Source organism: Psittacula echo, assembly GCF_963264785.1.
Source record: "Psittacula echo genome assembly, chromosome: 7".
Lineage (NCBI taxonomy): Eukaryota > Metazoa > Chordata > Aves > Psittaciformes > Psittacidae > Psittacula > Psittacula echo.
The window spans coordinates 10,194,501-10,208,110 of record NC_137740.1 but is presented as its reverse complement, the minus strand read 5'-3'; the positions used below and the strand labels follow the sequence as shown (position 1 = coordinate 10,208,110).

Genomic DNA, 13,610 nt, shown 5'->3' with positions numbered 1-13,610 from the left:
TCATTAGTCATAAAATCGTGGCCAAATACTTGCCATGGTGAGAAGGGAAGCAGCATGGTCCCTGGCAGCCCCCTCCTCACACTGTCCCCCTTGATAAAAGAGGGGAAAAGGCCATCAGAGCCTTTGGGGGACCTGCAAATAACGCACTGAGGGTAACGCAGTGGTGGCTGGCCTGCGGTAGGGGGGATTGCTTCGCCGCCCATCTTCCTTCCTGCCGGCCCCACACACTTTTCCTCCCTCCTGCTCTCTCTGCAAAAGCCCAGCCCAGGCTGGACAACGTGAAGCCAAGCAAGGGAAAACATCAGCAGATCTTTCTGCAAGGCCTTTGCTGCCTGTTTATGGCTTTTGATAGCTGGGGATGGGCCATCCTGGCATCATCGCCCCACAATGCTCAGGAATGAGACAGCAAAGGTCTGAGCTGTGAGGTGGGAGAGAGGCAGACAGCGAGTGGAGGCTGCTTTGTAAAACTTTATTTAGAAATATTCTTGATATATTCATTATATATATATATTTATATATACACACACATTACAACAAATGTGTTTGCTAAATAGCACATCCACAGTGGGTTGAGAGTCAGGGTACCAGGTCTGGTTACTTTGTTTCTGCAGAAAAAATGCAGAAATCCAAGGGGAAGGTTGGCAGAGAAAGGGTTGGGGCTGAAATCAACCAATCAAAAGTCATAAGGTGGGAATTCACTCACACGGTACAGCATTGCCCCGGAGCACTGTTTCCAGCAGAAACGGGGGGAGCGATGGTCCACACAGTGAGAGATGAAGCAGGCAGGAGGAGAGGTGGGCAGAGGAAATGTACCATTCAAATCACAATTAAAGTACAACTGTACATACCCCAGGAGACCTACGGTGCGCTCTGCTAAGGGCTACGAGCAGGCACATGTGTGCATGGGGGTGATGGGGGGTGCCACCAAGGTTGTACCATTTTCCCAACTGTTCAGCTACCAAAAAGTTAAAGAATAATAACTATAAACTTGTGGGGAATGAGGAATTTCTGAGTGTCTGTGATTTTTCTTGCAATAGTTTAATAAGAAGGGGGTAAAACCCTACCCACCCCACCCCAGGGTTATTTTGAATGCTGAAAATCAAGAACAGCTTCCCTGTGTGACCAGAGGGCCCCCTCCTGCCAGTCTGTCCTACCCCTGGTGCTGGGACCAGCCCAAACCTCTTCCTCAGCATCACTCCATCACCTGCCAGCACCTCTCCATGGACAACCTTTAGTAAGAAAACCCCCATGCATGGGTGTTCTGGACCCAGGAAGGAGTTTTCCTCCTTTTCTCCAGTTCAAAACGGAAGATGTTGGCGATTTCGGAGGGTTTGGGGTATATATTGGAAACCCTTGCTTGGACCAGGATCCCTTTCCAGGCAATTAATTCCACCTAACGTGCCAACATCCCACATATTATTTACAAAGAGGCATTAAAACCAACCGGGGACAGAAATGACAGGGCTCTAAACTAAGCCTGGGATGGGCTTGCAGACACCTACTCAAATCCTCTGTGTTCCCTTGTACCTCAGCACCCTTGAAAAGGGATGAGTGTGGTCGAAAATGTCCCCGCTTAAACGACTTTTTCCCTTCCAAAGGTTGTTTATGGATTTGGGGGGTATTTTTACTGTAGCATGGTAAAGAGTTCTGTGCCTTGACATATCTGCAGAGGGGGAGGATGGGCTTGGGGCAATTGTTCCATCAAGCATCACGTGAGAGATGGGCCTGATGCAGTGGTGATGGCACGGTGTGGTCCTCAGCTCCCAGGAGCAGCCTCCTGCTCACCAGCCCTTTTGTTTTCCAGATGCCCTCCTGGGCGGGCAACAAGGATCAGAGGATCAGCTCCGTCACAGGCATCAATTTTGTATCAATCCAAGTACTCGAGAATGGAGGTTAATCCCACCTCTGCTCTTAGTTCTTCGCCCCCAGGATTTGGAGAGGCTGTGGGTTCCTACCAGCCTTGGGCAGCAAAGACCTTCCTATCACCAGAATAAATCCAACACTGTAGTCCAGCCTGCAGGCATTGACACAGCTGAACCACCACCATTTTCATACAATAAAACCAAAAAATCCAAGGCATACTATTAAACCCCTTTATAACCCTGTGTACACGCACACTGTTGATGCATCATAAACCCATTTTGCCTTATTGTTGCTTGTTGGATTTAAAAATCCCCTGGTCCAACAGGATGCTTCACTACCAAATGTTTATTTTTCTTTCCTTTATCAATTCATTTTCCTTGAGAGAAGCTCTGGCCCTACAGAAACTACTGGGAAAAATCCAGGAGACCGCAACAGGCCTGAAACTTATCCGCTGAGCATTACCAGCAGAAGAATCAAGGACTGGGAGAGCAGGAGAAAACACCTATGTACCTTTTCATTCAGTGGATACTGCATGACAGCGTTAAACAGAAGTAATCCCATGTCATAAATACAACAACCCCAAACAATCGGAAGTTAGGTAGAAGGGGAAGGAAGAAAGGAAATAAAAAAGAGAAAAAGAAAGAAAAAAGAAAAATAAAAGAGAGGAAAAGAAATAGTCATAATCTTTTTAATAGTCCTTTTGCTGAGGGTGTTTTTTCACCTCTTTAAAAAGATACAGTCAAAAGCTCTCGGACAGCAGGAGCACGTGGGCCCAGCTCCTGCTCAGACCACTTGTATAAGCCACAGGGGAAACACTGCAGCAGTGGCAGGGTTCAGCAGTCTCCAGTGCCACGTGGAGCTGGAAAGCATCAGTGGCCTCTGCCGGCAGTGGAAGAGGAGTTTTGTGTCTCAACCAGGCGACTGTTCAAAAAGCAACGGTCGTCCAATGGTCTGAAAGCCCTCTAAATGCTGGAGAGGTGCTGGCCATGTGTCCTTCCCCTCCACAGAGTCACATCATGAGCAGTATGTACAATGAAGATGACTTCAATGCTTTTCTTCTTTGTACGATCACGTACCTGAATACTGAACATCCATCTAGTTTGACCTTGTCCTCAGCCAACATGCCGGCTGCTCCATCCCGGGCTGGGAAGGGCAGGGAGCCCATGGGGAAAGGCAGAGTCACAAATCCCACAGGCACTAATTCCAGCACCCGCATGTTCAGGTCTCATCTTCCCCGCTGGTGCTTTGGGAGCGATGAAGAAGGTCATCACCGCTGCGCGTTGCCTTCTACAGGGAGAATGGCATGGTGCAGGCTCCGCGTGTGCTTCGTATCTAGTGTTTCGTGCTCTTCCGTGAAGCTGTCCGGGCTTGCTGCTCCATCTAAAGAACTTCCACAGCTAGAGTTAGGAGACAACATGTCCTGCAGGAGGTCTTCCTGGACTATCCCAGAGTCTTTGTTCACTTTGCCCCTTTGGTTTCCTTCTTCCTCCTGGTCGTTGAGCAGCTTGGCCAGGAAGTTGATGTATTTCATAGCCAGGCGTAAGATCTCGTTCTTGCTGAGTTTTTTGTCGGGCGGGTGGGTAGGGATGAGCTTGCGAAGCTCTGCGAAGGCCCCGTTGACGTTCTGCTGTCTCCACCTCTCCCGGCTGTTGGTAAAAATGCGACGAACCACTTTCGTATGAGGACCTGCAATTGCAACCATGAAGAATTAGGAGCAGGGCAAAAAAGGTCATTTATTACTTTTCTGAATTAACCCAAATTAACCAACTTATTTTAGTCACATCAGCAAAGCAGTGAAACAGGGATTTTCAGCTAACCTGACGAGCTGAAGTAGCCATAATTTCTGTTCCATCCCCTGGAAGGGAAAAATGGAGTTGTATCTTTTTAGATGTCCCTTGAGATGTCTAAATTTACCTCTCCAAGGAGGAAGGCTTTCGCCATGACACATGTGCAGAAGGCTGCTTATTTTTAGGGTATCTCAGAAACAAAGATCCTATTTAAAGTTTATCTCACTAGATGGTTTTATTTTGTATCCCAGATGTGTCTTAAGGACATACCATTGGGACAGGAAGAAATCAGCTTGACCAGAGGCTTTGGCAACTCTAAGATCCGGAGATCTTCCATAATATAGACAAGATCCAGAGCTAACAGTGACCATAGGATTGCCACCAGAACTCTGGGTGGTTTGTATGAAACGGGGTGGCAGGATTCACCCTGTAGCAATAACAATAGGTAGCAAGGTGACCCACAGCATGAAAGCAGTGTCCTTGCTGGAAGGGTGGTCATGGGTGGAGAATGAAGCAGTTCCACAGGTGACCTGGGGACTGCCTGCTCTCTCTGCACGTAAGTGCTGCAGGGCAAAGACCCCCTATCTGACACTAACTAGAGAAGGGACTCTAAACTGATAGAGGTGTATCCATTTGGCTGTTACATGTGAATTACAGTTAAATCCCTGTAATTTTACAGCCGTATTTCAGACAGCACATGCTACACAGCATGGAGGCACAAAACACACCAGTTCTCCTTCCAGATAGTCAGAGTAACTCCTGTTGGCCCAAGCAAGACATTGTCTCTGTTTAGAAGAGACCCAAAAACATCTCTACCCAAAAGTACTGTGCTACAGAAGTACCTTGGATCCATCGAAACCAGTTAATGCAAGCAGACACTACCATAAGATGCTTTTAGTGTTAGACCCATTCCATCCTCACCTCCAGGAGATACTAACAGTGGAAGGACACATCAATCTCATGAAAGGCTGAGAGAAAAACCATAGCAGAAAGTCCCATAGCATGGGAAGCATCACATACAATGAAAATCATAAAGTATGAAGCAAAGACTTGGAAATGATACATTGATGAGTCACATGCCAAAGGGAGGCTGTGGGTACTCCCATCCACACCATCTCTCCCCTGTAGCCCCCACTCTGATACACTTGCCTAACTACTCCCTCCTGGTGGGAGGAAGTCCCTGGCCATGGTGAGCAGCTTAAGCCATAGCTCTGCCATCACCCAGTGAAACCGGCATCGGGGTGGGGGGGGCATTTAAACATCGACATTCTTACATCCTTGACTGTGGCAGAGCAGCTGAACAGATAGGATTTCAGAGGCATCCTAGTCAGGCTGCACCTTGACAGATCCTACCAGGCACAATGTGAGAAGAGGGATCCACATTCCAGCTGATTAAACACCATCACGCTTTTCTCCCTGCAGGGGAAACTTGAGCCCTTTGGGCCAGCACAGCATACACACACACACACACCACAGGGTTTGCCTGGGAACACACTCCCAAGCAGCCAGGTTAAAGCTACTGGCTTCTCCAGTGTGTGAGCAGGCATACAACTCACTACTTGCAGCATGCTCAGGAGCAGGGAGTGCCCCAAAATCACAAAGAGCCCCTGGGATAAGCTGGAGGATGTAAGAAACTCGTCTCCTCTAAGATCCCAGTCTGATGCTTTAATAAAGGCAATTTTCCACTCCCAAACAGCACATAATGGCCCTTTGTATGAATTAATGGAAAGGGAAGGTTTCTTGTGCCTGATCTGCACAAACCGCTGTGCCACAGGGTCATGGGGAAGGTGGGGACCAAAGGCACTTCCAACACCAGGCACTGCTAGTGAGGCAGTTGAGAATGTGCCACAACCTACTACAATAATCCAACGGTTTTGACACTTAAATGCTCTTTCCAGACGAGACAAAGCAACCGGCCTTGAATCCAGAAGGAAATGCAGCTTAAAACCTTTCCAGAGGACGAAGGAAAAATAGAAAATGGATACTGTTTATTTAAAAAATAAATCCCAAGATATTTCGAGTCTTCACAGGCTCCAAACATGCATCTGTTCACTGAAAGCTGCTGACTAAGAGGCATCTATTCAGAAATACACCAGAAATCACAAAAAAGACCTGTTCATTTTCATCCAGGAGCACTCAAACCGAACACCAACATAATGCTGACACCACTCACATTTCTGATTCCTGCAACAACTGAATTAAACCTGTCTTTTAGAAAGAGATCGGGTTCTGGCCAAAACACATTAGGCAATGGAGAAATGTAAAATGCCACATAGCTGTGTTATAATAGAAGAGAGTCATTTCTCATAAAGAAACTTGATTCATAATTAATTCAAGCAGTCAGCTGAGAATTTTTGCCAGGATTTTGTTCCAGTGGACTGAGTGGTGCTTTTTTAATAGTAATCAGAGATCTGATGAACACTAATAAAAAGATGAACTTCTAAAGTTCTGGAATATCCTTGCAGATACTTTTAAACCTTTTTATCTCTATTTACATCTATTTTTAAAGAAGATATTCAATGCATCAAACTTTCCCCGATAAAGATAAATAAATAGTTGCAATAAAACCACTATTTGTTTCCTTACAGAGGAAACCGAACAGCAAGTGCCAGTGAAGATTCTCCTGCCCCTCTGCAGGTCCTGGGGGTTGAGGACCGGCAGGAGCGATGCTCAGTGTGCCGCAGATATCAGCCGGCAGGTGACCATCAGAGCGATGAGCAAAGCCCGGCAGACCACACGGATTCCTCAGCACGGGATGCACACCCCTACAAATCGCTCCTGTTCAGGCAGCATCATCTGTCTGATGATACCAGTTTTTCCCCAGAAAAATCAGAGCAGAGTCTTGGAAATTCACACGAGCCAGAACGTGCAGGACTGGTCTTGATCTATACACCTGCATCAAAGCTCATATCCAAAAACTTGGTTACAGCCAAATATCTCCCTAATCCTTAATATCTAATTTAACAGCAACTCTAAAGGTTTAGTGAGACACCGCGATTTGACGGACTTTTCACCGTAACCGCTAAGCTTCTGAATGAAAACCCAGACAAAAAGACCTTCGTGTGCCGGGGGCTGAGGCAACCCGGCCCCACGGGGCTGCGGGATGAAAGCACCAAGGGGATGGAGGAGAGCAGGGAGTGAGGAGAGCGTGTCTGATGAGCGCAGATAATGCCCAGAGCCCATCATTTCAGACTGTGTTATTTTAGAGTGATGCGGATTATGATTTGATCTGATTTTAGATCAGCCAGGTGGAAGGAAAGGGACGGCTAGCTAGAAAGAAAGAAAATTATTTGTCGAGCAAGTGAAATACAGCGTTTACAATTGCAAAAGAGAAAACGCAGTTTCGATGGATCTCATTTGTGCGGGCTGTTGACTTTGCATATATGAACGTGTCAGCCTTACACGTGCAAACCGGAGCGGGAAGCGGGATCCTGCACTGCCTTTTCTCTCCCTCCCTTTGAAATTATCCTGCCAGTCCGACAGGGACCCCCTCATCTGGGGTCTCGGCTCGGGCACCAGCCTGTCACCGTCCACATCTGCTCCCAGGCTCTGCCACAAGACCAGACACGGGATTTTCTCCAGGGCAGACCACAGCAGCGTGAGGATATATCGCAGAATCACAGTGCAGAGAAGGTGTAAAGGAACGGGCAACAATCCCATTGCGACCCCGCAGACTAGCACGGGTTTCTCTCTGCTTCTAGGCACCTTAAAGGCAAGTTGAATCTTTCTGCCCAGGGCTGTATTCTGCTTTACGAACTTCTCCTGGCTGAAACGGTTTACAAACACAGCATGGTCTTGCTCCAGCCTCCACACTTCCAGAAAGACTTAAATTTACTGCCTTCCTTCGGATTTACCCTCTAAGCAATGTGCAGGACAGGGATGTAGCTACCATATATTAAACTCTTTGCTGCATGAAAGCGAATCCACCGAGCATGCTGCCGGGCACAAGTGGGAGGCAGATCCTGGTTCTGCTGCACCGGGGGAGCTGCCCTTATTCCCATTTTACGATTTAGGTTTTTCAGCAGCTTGCCCCCTTCAGCAGACAGGACACCCCCCGCTAAGAGCGAGCACTGGGGCGAAATGCTCTCACCGTCGGTGATCTCCATTTCGTAGGGTGACGGTCTTCTCTTCATCCGGTTGCTGCCGTACATCGAGAAGGAGTCCGGTTCGCCGAAAAACCCGCTGTAAAAGAAAGGCAGAAGGACCGTGAGGACACACCGGCACCCCCGGCACGGGTCGAGCTGCTCCGTGACCTCCGGGGAGCTCACGACTTACGACTCGAGCCCGGAGTCGTGCGGCGACACAACACGCACCGCCTCCGGAGCAAAACCCACCCCCCCCCACTGCTCTCTGCCCCGCAGCCGTCGGGCGCATTCACACATCGCACCCCGGAGTGGCAGCGGGTGGTAGCGGGCTCCAGGGAGAGCGTTTTCCTCCCCTTGGGCTTGTTTGCGGGACTCAGCAGAGGATGAAGCGATTCCGGGTAGCTCCGAGGACCTAAACCCGCTCTTGACAAGTACCACCAGTAAAGACTGACCGACCCCTGTGTTCTGCCCAAGGCGCTTCTACCCTGAACTTTTAGGGGTTTTGTTATTTTCTTTTTTTCCTGTTTTGTTTTTGGTTTGTTTTGGTTTGGTTTTTTTCCCGGTTTTTTTTTTCTTTCCCTTTTTTTCCCCTCCCCAACAACGACAGTTTTTCGTTTCGGGTTATTTTTTCCCTTTCTCTTCCTTTGCAAAGTTGCATGCAAACCCGCGATGACTAAGCGCCGAGTCCCTTACGGAGGAAGGGATGCTGCTGCTGCTGCTGCCACCCTCTTTCCTCCCTCCGTTGCCTCCCTCGCTCCCTGTCTCCAAGACCCGTGGACCCCTCGGAGAGCTGCTCCGAGGGTCCCCCTCCAAAAGTGAAGTTGGGTGGGATGGGGTAGACACGGACCTGTTGATGGTGGCCAGCGGCTGGCCCAGGTTGTAGAGCATGGCCCTGCCGGGGGGCTGCAGCGGGAGTGCGGGAGGGCTCAGCTGCACCATGCGGGCCTCGCAGACAGCCTCGGCGGCGCGGCACGGCTCGGCGCCCGGCGCTCTCTGCATCGCCTCTCCCGCCGTCTCCCGGCTTTTTATGTCCAGGGAGCCCCCCCGGCGCACCAGCTCGATGACGGGCACAGGGGCGGCGGGGGGCCCGGGGGAGGGCCGGCCCGCCTCCTTGGCCGCCCCGTTGAGCAGCAGCTGGGGGTCCGCCGGCGCCTCCATGCCCCCGCGGCTGCTCTCAGGCTCGCTCGTGTTCTCCGCTTCCGAGTCGTGCCGCCGGGAGGGGCGGGCATCGCGGGGGTCACTGGGGGGCGGCGGAGCGGGCGGCCTGTCCATCGTCCTGCGGAGAGAGGCAGCGGTAAGGGGCGGCCCCGGCTATGGGAAGGAGGGGAGGGTGATGTACCCGCCCCGGACAGCGCCCCGACGGGCTGGGGCTTCGACGGCGAGAAATGGGGGTAAACGTGGTGAAGCACGCACTTGATCACCCCAAATCAGTTGGAGTTTGCGGCGGGACAGGCACCGTCACCGCTGCGAGAGGGGCCACGCCGCCGAACCGTGCGGTGCCGTGACGTCACGAGGGGCCCCGGCCCTGCCGTGATGTCACGGAGCCTCGCGGGACGGTGCGGCCCCGTGACGTCGCACAGCACTCCGGTCCCGCATAGGGGACTGCCGGTCCGGGCACCCTCAATACACACATACACCCCACTCCGCACCCGCGGCGATCTACGCTGCTACACGTTGAGGGGTGGCACCACCGGGATGCGTGATGTCATGCAGCGAGAAGAGGTCAGCCAGGACCCGGGTATTAAGCTCTACGGGCAAACCAGGAGGCTCAGTCTCCCCGGTTGGGGGATTTCTCCCCATTTTGGGGGCTCGGCGGCATTCCCTGCTCTGCGGAATTAGCCCTATGGCAGCCCGGCCTGCCGCCTGCGGCCTCATGAGCGATTGCCTCTCCTCCCGTTTTATTTATTATTATTACTATTATACTTAAACCAGCGTAATACACATGGAGGCGCTTTTTGGGGGAGAGGGGGTTAAAGCAGCCCGTGGCAGAGTCAATCCCCCCGCGCATTCTCTACCGCAGGAAGGAGGAAGGGGCCCGGCGCGGAGCAGCCCTCCGGCCGCACACCGTCATCGTCCCCTTTCGCCTATAGAACGAATACTGTCACGACAGGGCACCTTGCGCCGCGGGCAGGCAGCGGTAGCGCGATTATTGCCGTGCTGTTTATTCCACACCCTCTCTCTTTCTATTTTGTAATTATTATTCCTTTTCCCCCTTATAAATAAGGATCTTGGCGGAGCAGGGAGCTGCCACACAGCAGATCTCCTCCCCATCCTTCTTGCTCCTTTGCCTTGGGCATTTTTTGACTCGTTTCTGCTGGGCTGAATTGCGAGAGAAAACCCGGGTTTTAGCCATATCTCACCATTCCTCTGGGAAAAAATAACCCCCCACCGCCCAACGTAAAGAAACACAAGCTTTGTGCCTGCCTTCCAGCCCCCTCCCCTCCAGCCCTCGAGAAAGAAAGATCTAATTGCCTATTCCGATATTGTATAGGAAGAGATTACTCACATGTGTCATATTTAAGTAGGGACACCGCAAGTCTCTCCTGTTTCAACAAAAGCGCTCTCGGTGTCAGGCTGAATTTACTCCTCCCACCTCAAGGTACTTACGACTTTACAGGGAGGAAGGACACCCGCACCGGGATAAAACTGCTAAATCCTGGGAGGAAGAGAAGGAGGGAGAGAAAAAGAGGAGAGGGTGGATCTCATGGGCCCGGATTGCCTGAGATCAATGGGAGAGAGGGGTGCAGGGGAGAGAGAAGGAGGGGACGACACCCCGGGGTGGCCCCTGTTATGGGGGGGGCCAGCGGCCGCCACCGGCTCCCCCACACACTGCCACCGCCTCGCCTATGGGGGCACAACGCGCGGAGGCCACGGCCTGGCGCGGAGAAAGTAAATATATTAAAAAGGAAAAAGAATAAGGAAAAAATAAAGCCTCTATTTGGGGCGAATTGGGCGGGTTTTGGACACATTGCAAGGCCTGTCTCCCCGGGAGGAAATCCCAGACGGGGCCGGAGACGGGGTTGTTTTTCTCCCGTTGGGCTCGAAAGTGAGAAACGGTGTTGGCGTTTCCCCACACCCGGCTGGAAAATCCAATTCCTAAAGGGGCAAATTGAATCCCTAAAGGGGCCGCGTACCGGCGGCGCTCCCGTCCGAGGGGCAGGGACGGCCGCGGCCGGGCCGCCGGCGGAGTGAGCCCGCTCCCGCCGCTGATCAACAGGAAGGCGAGGCCGGTTCCCCCCCACCCCGCGCGAACGAAATCATGAAAACTAAGGGTTTTCCCTTCGTAAAACACGAATTAATCCCGATGGCATTTCCTGCCGGTTTCGTTAACAACGAAATACACAAACCCGCAAAGATACCCACGGTGTTTTGCTGATATTTGGGGTGATTTCGTTTATAAAAATGGGGGGGAAGACATTAACTCCCCGCCCGCTGGTGTCTGCTGCGCAAAATCCTTTTGTTTTCCAGCAGCGGATCGGCAGGAAATTTCCAGCCCTGAAGCGCACCTCTCCCGCCGGCCCTTTGTAGGGAAATTGCCCCCAGCGGAGGGGCTGGAGGGAGTGAAATATGGGGGACTCCCCTCGGGAAGAAGCCATCAGCCCCTGGCCACCGGACGGGCTGGGACCGGGTCCCGTTCGCCCCCTGGAGAGGCTGGGAAAGCGGGGCCTGGTGGGCGCTTCCCCCCGGCTCCTCCATGCCCGGGGGTCCCGAAGGATTTGGTTGGGGGCCGCACCCCACAGTTTCCAAGGGGAAAGCGTGTTCTCTTCCTCACCCACCCGCATCAAAGAAGAAGAAAAAAAAGATTAAAACCTAAAACCCAACCGCGGAAAGGATTTGGGTTTTTTCCCCTTATCGCCTGTCTCTTACCTGGGGCAGAAGCCCCCCCCAGCACCCCTCATTGCACCCCGAACTCCCCAAAACCCTCCCCTTGCCCCTCCACTCGCTGCAGGGCCGGATTCCTCTCTACTCACCATTTGCTTTTCATTGGGAAAAGTGAGTGGAGCCATTTTGTGGCCTACGCATCGCGGCTATATTTGTAGTAAGTGTTGGGTGGCTTCAGCTGGGTAGGCTCTAATTCCACATCACGTCCAGTTTCCTATTTAGTATGGAGAGCGGAACACTACTGCAATGTGGCCGAGAGAGATAAAACCCCAGCAGTGGCCCGCCTGCCCTGATAAGCTTCTAAACCCATTATTTATGAAATGATTCATTATTATTTGGCAATTTTATCGAAGGAAAGCGGAAAATTATTGCAGGGATATGCATAGGAATAACTCCGGAATGCATGCCTTCTAGCTTTTTATGTGTGTGTGCTTAGATGCTCTTAAAAAGACACTGCGAAAAAAAAAAGCGAGTAATAAAAAATTGCACTGTGGCTGCCCGCATCTGAATGGCAATTCTTTATTTTAGTCCTCTTGGAGGTTATTATGCCCCTGTTTTTATTTTTTTCCTTTTTTTTCTTTTTTTTTTATTATTATTAAATATGGAAAACCTACTCCGTTCTTAATTAAATTTAATGAGCCAAAATAAATTGTTGGAGACGCTGAGAGAGAGGGAAGGGGTGTGGGCTGCTTTGGGACATGAGGAGGTAAATAAAGCACATGGAGAGGAGATGTTTTGGAGGGAAGTGGTCCCGTTCCCAGCCTTCCTCCCCCCATGATGGGTGTTTTCGATGAACGAATAAATTGGGGGGAGCTCCTTGTCTCAGCCGGGGAGGCTGAGTATTCCTGCAGGGCTGGGAGATAGGGAGCGGAATGGGTATTGGTACCCCTCACCCTCGGGGAATTTGGGATGTGAGCGGAGGTGAAAACTTGGCTCCTGGAGGAGAGGGCTCTGGGGAAGGGGAGAAAGAGCCCGTGCCCCCCCGAAGTGGTACGGGGCAGCCTGCGGGGTTCGGGGGCTGGGACCGGCTGCGCACCCCGTCGGGGCTGGAGCTCGGCCCCGGCCCAAGCGCGGCGGGATCCGGGACAGAGGGGATGGGGACGGGACCGCAGACAGGGATACCCCCGGCCCTCGCCAACGCGGCCGTGTATAGGAGCTGCGGGACGGGGCAGCGGGTGTGGGATGCCCGACGTGGCGTCGGGACGCGTCTGAAACCCTTCCCAAATTGCAAAAGGCTTCCTGTACGCGCACTGGGAAGAAGTAGGGGCCGATGGAGGGTCCTGGGTCCGTTCCTTCAGACACCCACAGGTAAAGCGGTCCCACAGCCAGCGGCGGGAGCAGTTTCGGTAGCTCAGGGCATCGGCCTGCCCGGGCAGCCCAAAATCAACGAAATCTCTGCCGGAGCAGGGCAGGGAGGAGCGGGCCAGGGCTTAGCCCCTCCGGTGCAGTCCCCTGGTCCCTGCTGCTGGACTGGGGAAAGGCTGCGACTCCGGGCCGAGGGGGAGAAGCGGCGGCCCCGTCCGGCGGTGGGGAGATGAGGAGCGGCCGCACCTGCCGTGCGGGCCCAGGGGGGCGCGGGGCAGCTATTGTGTCCCCGCCACCTGCACGCCCTCCCGCAGGGGGAAATGCCGGAGCTGTTATTCTTCCTTTCACTCCTTCCCCTCGACCTCCCGCTCTGGACGCGGCCGTGGGAGAGGTTTCCAGTGATCCCCCCCATCCTGGTCCCGCCGGGGGGTCGGAGGCCTGCGAGCAGGAGCCTGCACGATGCCGGCAGCACGCGTGGCGCGACGGGGCAGCGCCGGTCACGACTCAAGACACGGTGCAGAGCCCGTCGTGCCTCCCGCCAGGAAACACGACCATTTTCAAGCCGGCTCCTCTTACCAACAGGAAGCGTTAAAGATAGAACGGCCGGGGCTGGGCGGGGGGGATGAGGAAGCCGAGCATCTTCTGTGCACCAAGAGCAGCCGCTGGGCTGTTCCCACTCGAGCCTGCC

General features: G+C 52.7%; 1 protein-coding gene across 3 annotated transcripts; it reads right to left on the bottom strand.

The window, feature by feature from the left end:
* Positions 1–455: 455 nt before the first annotated feature.
* Positions 456–12,349, bottom strand: TAL1 (TAL bHLH transcription factor 1, erythroid differentiation factor). Of its 3 annotated transcripts, XM_080623787.1 has the most exons (5): positions 11,707–12,332; positions 10,242–10,391; positions 8,583–9,011; positions 7,741–7,832; positions 456–3,549 (listed from the first exon to the last, which is right to left on the bottom strand). In XM_080623787.1, coding segments are annotated over exons 2-5 (942 nt in total). In that variant the 5' UTR covers positions 10,244–10,391; positions 11,707–12,332; the 3' UTR covers positions 456–3,130. The 3 variants fall into 3 exon arrangements, with proteins under 3 accessions (XP_080479913.1, XP_080479912.1, XP_080479914.1); XM_080623786.1 differs by lacking the exon at positions 10,242–10,391 and having other exon boundaries at positions 11,707–12,349; XM_080623788.1 differs by lacking the exons at positions 10,242–10,391; positions 11,707–12,332 and adding an exon at positions 9,149–10,215.
* Positions 12,350–13,610: the final 1,261 nt, after the last annotated feature.

Coding starts and splice junctions, on each gene's coding strand:
- TAL1 (XM_080623786.1), bottom strand. Junction 7,833..8,582: donor CCGCTGGCCACCATCAACAG/GTCCGTGTCTAC, acceptor TTTCTTTTACAG/CGGGTTTTTCGGCGAACCGG. Junction 3,550..7,740: donor CGAAATGGAGATCACCGACG/GTGAGAGCATTT, acceptor TTGCAATTGCAG/GTCCTCATACGAAAGTGGTT.